General features: G+C 37.6%; 1 protein-coding gene across 10 annotated transcripts in view; it reads left to right on the plus strand.

The window, feature by feature from the left end:
• Positions 1 to 13900, plus strand: part of LOC125463020 (uncharacterized) — a 46369-nt gene that overhangs the window by 22133 nt on the left and 10336 nt on the right. For 6 of the 10 annotated variants that reach the window (XM_048553641.1, XM_048553637.1, XM_048553638.1 and 3 more), the window contains 4 exons: positions 1460 to 1603; positions 4216 to 4269; positions 10243 to 10308; positions 12783 to 12929. In XM_048553641.1, the coding sequence (XP_048409598.1) occupies positions 1460 to 1603; positions 4216 to 4269; positions 10243 to 10308; positions 12783 to 12929 (411 nt within the window). The remainder of the gene's footprint in view (positions 1 to 1459; positions 1604 to 4215; positions 4270 to 10242; positions 10309 to 12782; positions 12930 to 13900) is intronic. The other 4 variants (XM_048553642.1, XM_048553644.1, XM_048553639.1 and 1 more) reach the window with 3 other exon arrangements.

The following is a 13900-nucleotide window of genomic DNA, read 5'->3' on the forward strand; positions in this document are numbered from 1 at the left end:
CCCCCATCCCCCTCTCTGATGAAGGGTCTAGGCCCGAAACGTCAGCTTTTGTGCTCCTGAGATGCTGCTTGGCCTGCTGTGTTCATCCAGCCTCACATTTTATTATCTTGGAATCTCCAGCATCTGCAGTTCCCATTATCTCTCAGCATATTCCTGTTCTGTTTTCCCATTCTCTTTATATTTGCTGACCTATTTTCATAACATTTTTCTTTTTTAGTCCTTGGAACCATAAGATCTGTAAATACGCCATTCTATCCCTCAGTCCTGATTTGATATTGAACGAGAACGTGATTGTTCTAAATCTTAACTCCAACTATTCATCCTCGTTCAATAGCCCTGAACGCCTTATCTAACAAAAAAAACTATCAATCTTAGTTGAGGAAATTTAACTATTCACCTGATTTCAACAAATATTTTGGGGAAAGAATTCCAGCGTTAGGATCTGTTTTCTGTGAAGAAATGCTTTCTGATATATTATCTGTATAGACTGACTGTAATGTTCAGACTAATCCATCCTGTTCCACACAGTGAACATTGTCCACACTGAGGTGTTGTAAAGGAAATTGCTCCATCTTACTTTAATGTGGTAGCTATTTCCTTACATCAGATACAGTATGTGTGGGTTTTGCAGCACTGGCTTTTATTATTGCATGCATTTCAATGTTTAGAGTGTAATGAATTAGCTTTGCTTCATAAATATGCTTAATAATTACAATCCAGAGTACTTTTGGCTTCAATGTTTCACTAGATTAACAGAGATCCCAAAACTTAAATAACAAACAGATTCGGATTTTTGTTACCGAATATTATTGACCATTACGGAAATAAGCTTGATGACAATACTCTTGAAGATACTAGATAACCAAGATACACCAATGAAAATGATGTGAATATGAAAGCTTAAAATCCAAGGTAGAAATGAGTAGAAAGGACATAGATGTAGAACTGGAACAAGAAGAATGATGACATAGGTACCTGCATAAGGACATACGTTTCACAATATTTTAATTTCCAAAGTGTGGACAGCATCTTATTCTTAGTCACACAAATGACTGGGTCCTTTTAGGAACTACAATACCTGATTGTCCACAGAAAGGACAGAAATTTGTTCCTTGTTTGATTTCTGTGATGTCCTGATGAACAGGAATCTTTCCACAAAGACATTGTGGGCTAGAATCAATCCCCTTTGCTTGTCATCATGACTGTGTCCTACCCATTGTCTTGCCTCTACAGAACCCACACACAACATGCTGCTTTCATGCTGATGAGTTCCAGATCCAATTTTGTTTTATCTTTGGGACAATAGCTTCACATTTTGCCACTTGTGGAAAATGAAGAAACTGGCAAAATTAAAATTCTTTCCCTGAAAGTTTGACCTCAGTTTGTAAAAATGTTGTGTTTATAATCACTCATTGAATGAGAAACCTAATCAGAGCGATTGTGTGGCTTTCTGTTTCAGCTCGTCCTTACAATGAAGACCAACCTTTCATTCCTTCTACTGTCGCAACTACGATCGACACAATGAATGAAACAACAGATCACACTCTCTCTCCTACTATAGATGGTGCAAGGACAAACTATTCATTTACATCATTACCTAGCTGTGAGTATTCATTGTATCATCTGAAAATCATAACAGCACATGCCTGTTCTGTTTTCTGATTCTGGGAATTGTATTGCTGATGTACATTGGTTTCCTGTCCACCAACCATTCAAATTTCCTTCTGTTTAAATCCCTGTGCAGTTTAGGCAATGTTGTTTCTTTAACATCATCCAGCCTTGTATCTCTCCAAGCATTCTTTGTTCCTCCAATTCTAGCATTTTGTGTACCCCTGATTTCCGACACTTGTTATCCTATCTGATAGTAATGCTGCTAAACCTGAACCCAGACTGAAACCTGGCTTCATAGATAATCATATTTATTTTTACAATTTGGCCACTGAATGTATTCACATGAGGCTGCTGATAAACTTTTTAACAAAAGAACATCAAAGTTAAAATACAAAGTAATATGAAAATACAGATTTTTAATTGGAAAGATCTTATGTTTGACAGAAAAAAGAAAGTTTCTGCTGTTCTCCCAGCAATGTCCTTTACAGACATTCTCTCCTGGTAAAGTAGCATACTGATTCAAGATTTTTACTTGACTAACTTCTTCTTGCCCCATTCATGGAATACTGAGACAGTTTAAATATTCTTCTTATCTGTAATGGCCTGAAGATTTCTGTTCCAGTGGCCTTGAGATTTCTACGAACTCTCACAGCTTGTAGATTTCTAAGCACTTAAAAAAAGCTCTCCTTTTGTTTGTATGATTTCTCTTCTTATGACCTTGACCTGATAACAAGATGTAAAGCTGAATGAACACAGCAGGCCACGCAGCATCTTAGGAGCAGGATTGCTGACATTTCGGGCCTAGACCCTTCATCAGAAATCTGATGAAGGGTCTAGGCCCGAAATGTCAGCTTTCCTGCTCCTAAGATTTTGCTTGGCCTGCTGTGTTCATTCAGCTTCTCGCCTTGTTATCTTGGATTCTCCAGCATCTGCAGTTCCTATTATCTCTGATACAATGGACCCTGATAATGTTTTTTCTGTTTGTTATAAAAGTTCAACTTTGTCAATACACGATCAATTAACACCCATGTAGCTGATCAAATCATTTAACTAATGTCAAATGCTATGATGGAAAATCTGCCTTGACCCCACTATTCAAAACTGACTTTTTAACCTGCAAAAGAAACTCCCCTTCACAGAACTGAAACCAAAATCCATGTACCTGACATTTACAATTCAAATTCCAAAATAGTAATGATATGCTCGAAACGTTTTCATACACTCCATCATGTATCTTGTCTTTAAGTATCTAGGTCCCAAATCCAGGAATTCACATTCTATACCTTCTGCTTTACCTAGCTCTCCTTTCACTTAAGACAGTTTTTTTGACCAAACTTTGAAGCGCTCATCCTAATATCTTCCAACATGATGTCTCATAAAGTTCAGGGAAGCATCTTGGGATGTTTCACAATGTTGAGGATGTCATATATATGCAAGTTGTTATTTAATTGGAGATAGAGGACGTCAGTGTTTATCTGAACAGGATCAATGGATGAAAGAATCACTTTATGAAATGACAAAATTGGAAAGGTTGAAATGGTTGAAGAAAGGAAAAGATTAGAACATAGAACAGTACAGCACAGAACAGGCCCTTCAGCCCACGATGTTGTGCCAACCATTGATCCTCATGTATGCACCCTCAAATTTCTGTAACCATATGCATGTCTAGCAGTCTCTTAAATGTCCCCAATGACCTTGCTTCCACAACTGCTGCTGGCAATGCTTTGTTGGGTAAACTAAAATTGTAGGAGGGGAGAAACTGCTTCAGTGAACAGAAAACTGTAAATCTAATCCTGGAGTTGGATCCTTACTGTTAGAATAATGACAGACAGAGAGAATTTGTTTTAGTTTTTACATAGCACTGTTTTATGACAGCGTTTCATTACACAATTGTTTATGCATGTTGCTTACTAAGCCCGCAAACTGGAGCTCACTCTATAGGGTCGTTGATGAAATCTTCTTGCACAATTGCCAATTACTGACTAGGTCACTCCTTCCTGGCTGCAGTACCAAGCTAATCCATGGCTTTGTATTTTAACTTCTTGTCTGCATTAACTTAATACAACATTAACGCGTCTGCTGGGTCTGAGAATATTTGGTCAATTCACTTTCACTTCCCAGTCACTTCATTGTCTGTGACTAACCAAACTTTACAGACTGCATCTTTCTTTGTTTCTACCATGATATTGATTTCATTTATTCCATTGGATTCAAAACTTTACCGTACATACCGTTCTCAGATTCTTCAGTCCAATTTATTCTCTAATCTCAATGTTCCACAGTCCCCCTCAGTGCTCCTTTCATGCCGACTTATGCCAGCATTAATTTTCAAATAATGCATGTCTATCAACAGGTGTAACTTATCTTTTCAGTACAGGAAATGTGAGAGAAATAGTTAAGGGGAAACGTGCCTCTTCAAAGGGCGTTTTTAGTCATGGAGACTAACTGATGAGATTAAGATTGTATAAGTGAATGATTTGGTATTCTAAATGGCACTTATTTCACTGATATTTTAAACTGAAAAGCTATCGATCTTAATGAATAAAAGTTTTTAAAGTTTAACAAATTGTATACTTTGAATTTTAAAATGTGTGTGTGTTTTAGGGGACAAAGGCCTGGCTTCTTTTAATGCACCAGTAATTGAGGCAGAAAATGAAGGTAATATACAAATATATCTCATAAAATCCAAATTTCATGCCATCATCCTGTTCAAAAGTCCTGTCAACTATATTTACAAGTTTTCCAATAGGAATTCTATTCACATTTTGTTGCATATGCTGTAATGATCCCAGCTGATGGTAACTGGCCAAGTCAGGTTACAAATTGAATCTTGGCTTGAAGAATCAGTTTTCTTTTTCACTCTGGACACCATGGTGATCAGTCACTGAACATATCCACAAGGGGCTGCCAATATACTTTATCAGAAGTTTCTGACACAAGAGGAAATTATGAACTGTATTACACCAGACAAGAACTATTGGAACAATCTGATGACAAACATTATAAAGAAAGGTTCAGCATCTTTTATATCAGCTGTATTCTTATCGACACTCAAATCTCTGGATAGTCGCCCCGTTGCCATCGCTAAACCTTCTGCTCAGCTAGCATGGCTATTAATATTTTCCTTTCAGCAAGTTGCTGTGTGTTCACTGGACATGATTTTCTACATTTACAGTGCCTCTTTGAGGCTCCTAAAACAAACACCTAACGACCGCGCTTTAGTTAACAAGTGTTCCCCAAACTCCTGCATTCAACAGTCTTGTTGGATGTATTCCGCTCTGACACCACCAGAGCCATCTGTGGCTTTCTTCTCAGTGACCTCTACGCTTCTCACAAGCCGTGAATGCTAAGAAAAGGATCTCCCTTCTCTGCACATATCTGCTTCTACTTCAGGGTCCTCCTCTTTCTCTCTGGTGGTGGCTAAATTTAAGCTAGCAAACACCCTTGCAATTATATCCTCAGGTGGCTTCTGGCTGAAATCACATGGTTTCTTGTAAATGCTGTTTTGAAACCACCGTTCAAAATGACATACTGTTTTTTAAAAAAAGTCAGATCTTCACAACTGAAAAAAAGCAAACTGTCTCTACTTTAGAACTTAAATGATCAAATAATAATAATAATATACTGTGGTGTTTGATAATAGGGATATTACTATGTAATGTTACACATAATTCTGGGTGCTTGTTTATGAGTTGAATTTGACAATCATTGGTCCCGCAGACGGAAATTATCTTTCTTTCTCTGAAATAGTTTTAATTTTTGATAAAGTCTATTACCATGACTGTGTAATTATGATGTCACAGATCTTAGCAAGAAGGCTAAGTTAGCTTCTTTAAAAATGGACACAATTCACAAGATCATTCCCAAAGGTCACGTGACTGGCCTCGTTCATTTAACAATAAGAGGTGTGTTTTTCTATGAATTATAAAGGGGGCCACTTATAATTCTGATCAACCTCAGACAACACAATGAATTCAAAATCTTCAGGCACAAACAGGAGACTGCAATCAGTCAGTGATTTCCAGCATAATTAGCACTACTTTGCTGGACATTTTTTTTTCCTTTATTCATTCACAGCATGAGGGTATTGCTTGCTAGGCCAGCATTTATTGCCCATCCATAATTGCCCAGAGGGCAAGTTAAGAGTCAACCACATTGCTGTGGGTCTGGAGTCACATGCAGGCCAGATCAGGTAAGGATGGCAGATTCTTTTGCTAAAAGACATGAGAGAACCAAATGGGTTCATTCATTTGATGAAACATTCATCGATTGCTATTTTATTTAAGAAAAATGTCTGATCGTTAGTTTACTTGAGTGAAATAAACGTTTCATCCTTATCTGGTTTGTCTATCACATGAGTCCAGACCCACAGCAATGTTGTTCATTCTTAACAGCTGTATAAAATGGCCCAGCAAGCCACACATTTCAAGAGAAATTAGCAATGGGTAACAAATGCTGAGGGATATCTACAAGCCATGAGACGGCAAAGAAAATAAAACATACAAGTGTCTTTTACCTGCATCTACATCTAATCTTTGTACCTGATCACCTTATCCTCTCTTTACTCAATAACAATTACAAAGTCAAGTAATGTACTGACCATTGACCTTGCTTTAAAACTAAAGATGCTCCGCTGATCATATTTGAATTGTAACTCTCAAACAAACTAAAAGGAAGCTAAATATATAATGTCAATTTACCATTCACAGACCACAATGCGGATATGCCTCGTGGTGATAACAGTATTATTTAATAACATTTTATTGGAATAATCGTAGTTGTCATCATCGCCTGTACATTATTGCTTAAAGGCAGGTCTATTTAAACAAATCAGCATTATGTTATTTACTGACTGGATGTTCATTCAATAACTAGTTGAGTTTTGTAGACCAATTTTCGATTTGATCCTTTGTCGAGATGAGCTTACCATTCTTATCTGGCCTGTGATGCAGGCTACCCCAGGCCTTTGCTGCTTGGTTGATTATTCGCCTTGTCTCAGATATAAAACAAAGTGGACAAATGAACAACAAATGCAGCACCCTGAGATCAAACGGCAAACTAAGATACCAGACCATTTGCAGTTGCAGTGATGCTGAGCATAGCAATAAATAACACTTTTTGGAGGATGGAGCAGGGCAGAGAAAGCAAAAGAATAGATTATTTTTCATAACTTTTTTGGGCTGTTACATTTCAGATACTACTACATATGAACAAAATCAAACAGATTGTTCTATGAACACCAGTGTGAACGCAGTAATAAACAAAATAATATCTCCAACTAAACTGCAAATTTCTACAGACAACTTTGAAAAGAGACTAACACTTCAGCAGCTCCTAACAGGGAGTATCTACTTTGAGCAAAATGAGTGGTAGCAAAGGAAAGTTGATAAAGGTGTGAATTATTTACAGGAATTCTCTGTTCAACTATAAATTACTTGTTTTCGACTTCTGTTGGTCGTCAAGTCCCCAATTGTCCATTTCTGGCATCACATATTCGGAAATGTGTTTTGGACTTGCAGAGGTGATTTACTAGATAGGTAACAAAGATGGCAAACTTTAATCATTTGGAGTTGCTGGAGAAGGTGGGCTTGTTCTTCATGGAGAGAAGGTTAAAGTAAGACTTAGGGGCATTCAAAATCATGAAGAGTTTCCATACAGTGAGTAATGAGAAACCACTTCCACTGGCTGAATGCTCAGGTCCAAAAGAGATAGTTTTAAAGCATATTGTGAAAGAGGGATTTTTTCTTGTTAATAGCTTTTTACGAACTAAAATATATTTCCTGAAAGGGGAATGGAAGTATTGGATTGTAACTTTTAAAAGGTGATTGAATAAGCACTCGAAGACAACGACAATTGCAGGACACTGGGGAGTGTACAGAAGAGTGCACACAATTGAATAGTTGTCAGTGTCAGCTTAGGTCTGTTGGGTCAAATGATCTCTGCCTATGCTGCAAAAAAAGTATCATTCTAAGATTGGCAATTACTTTTAAAGACATACAATAAAGAACAAACTGAATTAAATTCACACTGAGGTCATGATCTAAGGTCCGGACAAAGTGTGTTGTGAGAGCAAAAAACAAAGAAATTTCATCTTCCATTGCACGAGTTAGAAATAGTTGAATTGAATATATTTAAAGAAGCAACTTCTCCTCACCCTAGCGAGCAGAAAAAAAAAACCTTCAATCAATATTCCATGATGGTTTTTGTTTCTATCTGTGCCAAGATTTTATCAGCATGTTGGCTGTGACTACCCAGTGATCCCTTCCCAAATACCCAAAGTTGCATGCTTGAACATTGATAAATGGCACTAAGAAGATGGTTGATTGTGGCAGAAATCACTGCCATCTTGTCCATGATCTCACCTGTTGTTAGGTGGGAAACAACTGCCGAACTATAAACGGGAAGCGTAAAATGGTGAGAAATGATAGTCTAGTGGTAATGTAACGTGATTTACAATCCAGAGGCAGAAACTGATAGTTCAGAGACATGAATTCAAGTCTCACCAAATCAGCTGCTGGAAATTTGAATTAAATCAAATAATAAACGTGGAATTTAAAATAAAAACTAGCTTTGGTTATGGTAACCCTGAAAAACCAAAAGAATCAATCTGATTAAGAGAAAGAAGTATAGGGTAAGATAGGTTCAGACCCATAGAAAATGTGTTAGATATAATCTCAACTTTGAAATTGTCTCTTAAACCACTCAGTTATGCACCTTTTCCAGAAGGCAGCTTGACCAGCACATTCTCAGGGACAATTTAGTGATGGGGAAACAAATGTTGGCTTCACCAGCTACACTGACAACCCACAAATGAGTAAAAGCAAAATGTAAAGAGCAGTGCAAACATGCATACAACTGAAATGTTTTGGAGGGAGTATGTATAATTTGTGCAAACTGGAGACTGTTAAATAATTAGTCCTGTTGCATTGTACAGAATCCTTTGGTCAATAATTGTTACTTGGTGTTGAGCAAGTTTGTTAAGAAATATTAATGATACACTTGATTGATAAAGTAGTGGCCACATGTTCTAATTCTGCGGTGGAAGTTAGATTTGTCACAAAATTTTAGTTGGCTAAGTTAAATATCCCTGTAACAACATTTCTTCAAATGAACAGACAAATTCCTGCTGATAATTTTAAACAGGTTAATAATTAAATCTTTAAGCATCAATCTTGTGGAGAAAGCAGAGGTATCAGTGCCATGAATATCCAAAATCATGCACTCTTAATTTTCAACCTTCTGCACAACATGTCAATTATATTCAGTAATAATTGACAAAAGCATAACTTTTCACTCACAATTTGCCTTGCCTTATGTAATTTCCAGGTACAATGTATTTGTGCACAATGCAACTTTTCCTTTATTTGAATAGTAATAAATTTATTTGGGTTGTGTAAAGGACAGGAAGTAGTTTAGAAGGATAAATACAAAAGTCTTTGCTTTTTCTGTGGAGTGGCAGATGCCTCTCAAATCAAATATCGAATGTTGCATTCTTCAGGTGAGCATACGATGGAACGTGCTATATTCTTGTTTTTCTTAATGTGAATTGCCACTGTCATATTGGATTGGCAAGTGATGTGTGTTCAATTTATTGGATTAGCTCAACTTCCCTGATGCCAACTCAGATTGAGTCAATTTATGGAGGAATGGTGAACTCAGATTTTTGCTTTGCATATGATGCACCATCAAAATTACTTCTTGCACTCATGCAGCATTGTCCACATTCAAAAGAACATAAGAACGAGGAGCAGGAGGAGGCTTTCTGGCCCCTCAAGCCTGACCTGCCATTTAATAAGTTGGCTGATCTTTGAGACTTAGGTCCACTTACCCACCCACTCACCATAACCCTTAATTCCTTTCCTGTTCAAAAATTTGTCTAGTCTTGCTTTCAAAGGCAGCTTCAACCACTTCACTGGGCAGGGAATTCCACAGATTCACAACCCTTTGGGTGAAGAAGTTCCTCCTGATCTCAGTCTTACATCTGCTTCGCTTTCATTTGAGGTGATACCCTCTAGTCCTAGTTTCACCTGCTAACGGAAACACCCTCTCTGCCTCCATCTTATCTATTCCCTTCATAATCTTATGTGTTTCTATAAGGTCTCCCCTCATTCTTCTGCATTCCAATGAGTATAATCCCAGTCTACTCAGTTTCTCAACATAATCCAACCCTCTCAACCCTGAAATCAAATGAGTTAATCTCCTCTGCACCCTGTCCAGAGCTAGTCTATCTCTTCTCAAGGAAGAAGACCAAACTGCACACAGTACTCCAGGTGTGGCCTCACCAGGACCCTATACAGCTGCAGCATAGCCTCCCTGTTTTTATATTCCATCCCTTGAGCTAAGGCAGACAAAATTCCATTTGTCCTTTTAATCACCTGCTGTGCCTACAATCCCACCTTCAGTGATTTATGCACAAAGACAGCCAAGTCCCTCTGCACAGCAGCGTGCTGCAATGTTTTACCATTTAAAACATGGTCCATTTTCAGATTGTATAAGTGAATGATTTGGTTTTCTAAAAGGCACTGATTTCACTGATAGTTCAAACTGAAAAGCTATCGATCTTAATGAGTAAATGTTTTTAAAGTTTAACAAATTGTGTATTTTGAATTTTAAAATATGACTGTGTTTTAGGGTTCAAAGGCCTGGCTTCTTTTATTGCACTAGTAATGGATGCAGAGGAGACGGCAGAAAATGAAGGTAATACACAAGTATATCTCACTAAAATCCAAATTTCATGCCATCATTCTGTTCAAAAGTCCTGTCAACTATATTTACCAGGCTTCCAATAGGAATTCTATTCACATGTTGCTGCATATGCTGTAATGATCCCAACTGATGGTAACTGGCCAAGTCAGATTCCAAAATGAAACCTGGCTTGAAGAATCAGTTTTCTTTTTCACTCTGGACACCATGGTGATCAGTCACTGAACTTATCCACAAGGGGCTGCCGATATACTTTATCAGAAGTTTCTTACACAAGAGGAAATTATGAACTGTATTACACCAGACGAGAACTGTTGGAACAATCTCATAACAAACATTATAAAGAAAGGTTCAGCATCTTTTATATCAGCTGTATTCTTATAGACACTCAAATCTCTGGATAGTCGCCCCTGTTGCCATTGCTAAACCTTCTGCTCAGCTGGCATGGCTATTAATATTTTCCTTTCAGCAAGTTGCTGTGTGTTCACTGGACATGATTTTCTACATTTACAGTGCCTCTCTGAGACTCCTAAAACAAACACCAAACAACCTCGCTTTAGTTAACAAGTGTTCCCCAAACTCCTGCATTCAACAGTCTTGTTGGATGTCTACACATAATTCTGGGTTCTTGTTTATGAGTTGAATTTGACAATCGTTGGTGCCGCAGAGGGAAATTATCTTTCTTTCTCTGAAATAGTTTTAATTTTTTATAAAGTCTATTACCACGACTGTGTAATCATGGTGTCACAGATCTTATCGAGAAGGCTAAGTTAGCTTCTTTAAAAATGGACATAATTCACAAGATCATTCCCAAAAGTCACGTGACTGGCCTCATTCATTCAACAATAAAAGGTGTTTTTTTCCTATCAAATATAAAGGGGACTGCATATAATTCAGTTAACGCTCAGACAACACAATGAATTCAAAACCTTCAGGCAAAAACAGGAGACTGCAATCAGGCAGTGAATTCCAGCATAATTTGCATTACTTTGCTGGACATTTTTTTTTTCCTTTATTCATTCACAGCATGAGGTTATTGCTTGCTAGGCCAGCATTTATTGCCCATCCATAATTGCCCAGAGGGCAGTTAAGAGTCAACCATATTGCTGTGGGTCTGGAGTCAAATGTAGGCCAGATCGAGTCAGGATGACCGGTTCCTTCCCTGAAAGACATCAGTGAACCAGATGGGTTTTTCCAGACAATCAACAATGGATTCACGGTCAACATTAGATTCTTAATTCCAGGTATTTATTGAATTTAAATTCCACGGTCTGCCATGGCAGGATTCAAACCGGGTCCCCAGAACGTTATCCCGGTCCCTGGATTAACCGCCCAGAGATAGGACCGCTGGTCCATCGCCTCCCCCTTCAATGATTCATTGAAAGTTAACATTGCAGCCATCTTAAGGATGATCAGTAGAAGGTACTGCAAGACACCCAGAACTCTCCTGGAAGATCTGAGAGACATCATCATATGAATTCTCAATTTAAATAAAAAACGATTTAGAAATAAAGAACAATTCTGCATTAAGAATCCAAGCAATGTGCAGTGCCATAGCCACAGAACTAGTGAGGAACGAGAAACCTTCTGTTTCTCCCAATTTTCTCATTGCCTGTTTTTAGAAATGAGTTCACCTGTAAAACCAGCCTCCTACTATCTAACTACAGAAGCTCCGTTGGTTGATTTCTGACTTAAGTATACAACATTCATGTTTGGAAAGATATGGTGATTTCTTTGCAATGTCACTGAGACAGAATTCCCGAGGTCGAGGCAACTGGATTAGGGCATGGGTTCAAATCTGGCAATGGCAGCTGGTGAAATTTAAATTCAATTAATTGAATCTAGAAACGAAAGTAAGCACCTATATGATGACCTTTGAGCTTGATTTAAAACTAAAGATGTTCTGCTGATCATATTTGAGTTGTAACTCTCAAACAAACTGAAAGGAAGTGAAATACACAATGTTAATTGACCATTTACAGTCCACAATGTGGATATGCCTGGTGGTCATAACAGTATTATTTAATAACATTTTATTGGAATAATCGTAGTTGTCATCATTTCCTGTTCATTATTTCTTAAAGGCAGGACTTTTTATACAAATTAGTAATATGTTATTTACTGACTGGGTGTTCATTCAATAACTAGTTGAGTTTTTTAGACCAATTTTTGATTTGATCCTTTGTAGAGATGAGTTTGCCATTCTTATCTGGCCTGTGATACAGGCTACCCCAGGCCTTTGCTGCTTGGTTGATTATTAGCCTTGTCTCGGATGTAAAACAACATCAACAAATTGGCAACAAATGCAGTCCGCTGAGATCAAATAGAAAAGTGAGATACCAGGCCATTTGCAGTTGCAGTGAAGCTGAATATAGCAATGAGTCAACACCTTTTGGAGGATGGAGCAGGGCAGAGAAAGCAAAAGAATAGATTATTATTCTTACCTGTTTTGGGCTGTTACATTTCAGATACTGCTACATATGAACAAAATCAAACAGATCGTTCTTTGAACACCAGTGTGAACGCAGTAATAAACAAAATAATACCTCCAAATAAACCACAAATTCCTACAGAAAACTTTGAAAAGAGCCTAACACAATCAGCAGCTCCTAACAGTGAGTATCTACTTTGTGCAAATTGAGTGGTAGCAAAGGAAAGCTGATAAAGGTGTGAATTATTTTTAGGAATTCTCTCTTTAACTATAAATTACTTGTTTTCTACTTCTGTTGGTCCTGTACTCATCATTTGTCCATTTCTGGCATCACATTTTAGGAAGTGCGTTTTGGACTTGCAGAGAGGATTTACTAGATTAGTAACAAAGATGGCAAACTTTAGTCATTTGGAGTTGCTGGAGAAGATGGGCTTGATCTCCTTTGTGGAGAGAAGGTTAAAGTAAGACTTAGGGGCATTCAAAATTATGAAGAGTTTCTACACAGTGAGGAATGAGAAACCACTTCTACTGGCCGAATGCACAAGTCCAAAGGAGATAGCTTGAAAGCATATTGTGAGGATAGGATTTTTTTCTTGTTAATAGGTTATTATGAACTAAAATACATTTCTTGCAAGGGCAATGGAAGTATTGGATTGTCACTTTTAAAAGGTGATTGAATAAGCAACTATTTCTAACTCATGTGCAATGGGAGACCAATAAATAGAGAAATTTTGTCTTCCATTGCACGAGTTAGAAATTGTTGAATTGAATATATTTAAAGAAGCAATTTCTCTTCACCCTCGTGAGCAGAAAAAAAATCCTTCAATCAATATTCCATGATGGTTTTTGTTTCTATCTGTGCCAAGATTTAATCAGCATTTTGGCTGTGACTACCCAGTGATCCCTTCCCAAATACCCAAAGTTGCATGCTTGAACATTGATAAATGGCACTAAGAAGATGGTTGAATGTGGCAGAAATCACTGTCATCTTGTCCATGATCTCACCTGTTGTTAGGTGGGAAACAACTGCCGAACTATAAACGGGAAGCGTAAAATGGTGAGAAATGATAGTCTAGTGGTAATGTAACGTGATTTATAATCCAGAGGCAGAAACTGATAGTTCAGAGACATGAATTCAAGTCTCACCAAAGCAGC

The sequence above is a fragment of the Stegostoma tigrinum genome, chromosome 21 (genome assembly GCF_030684315.1).
Source record: "Stegostoma tigrinum isolate sSteTig4 chromosome 21, sSteTig4.hap1, whole genome shotgun sequence".
Taxonomy (NCBI): domain Eukaryota; kingdom Metazoa; phylum Chordata; class Chondrichthyes; order Orectolobiformes; family Stegostomatidae; genus Stegostoma; species Stegostoma tigrinum.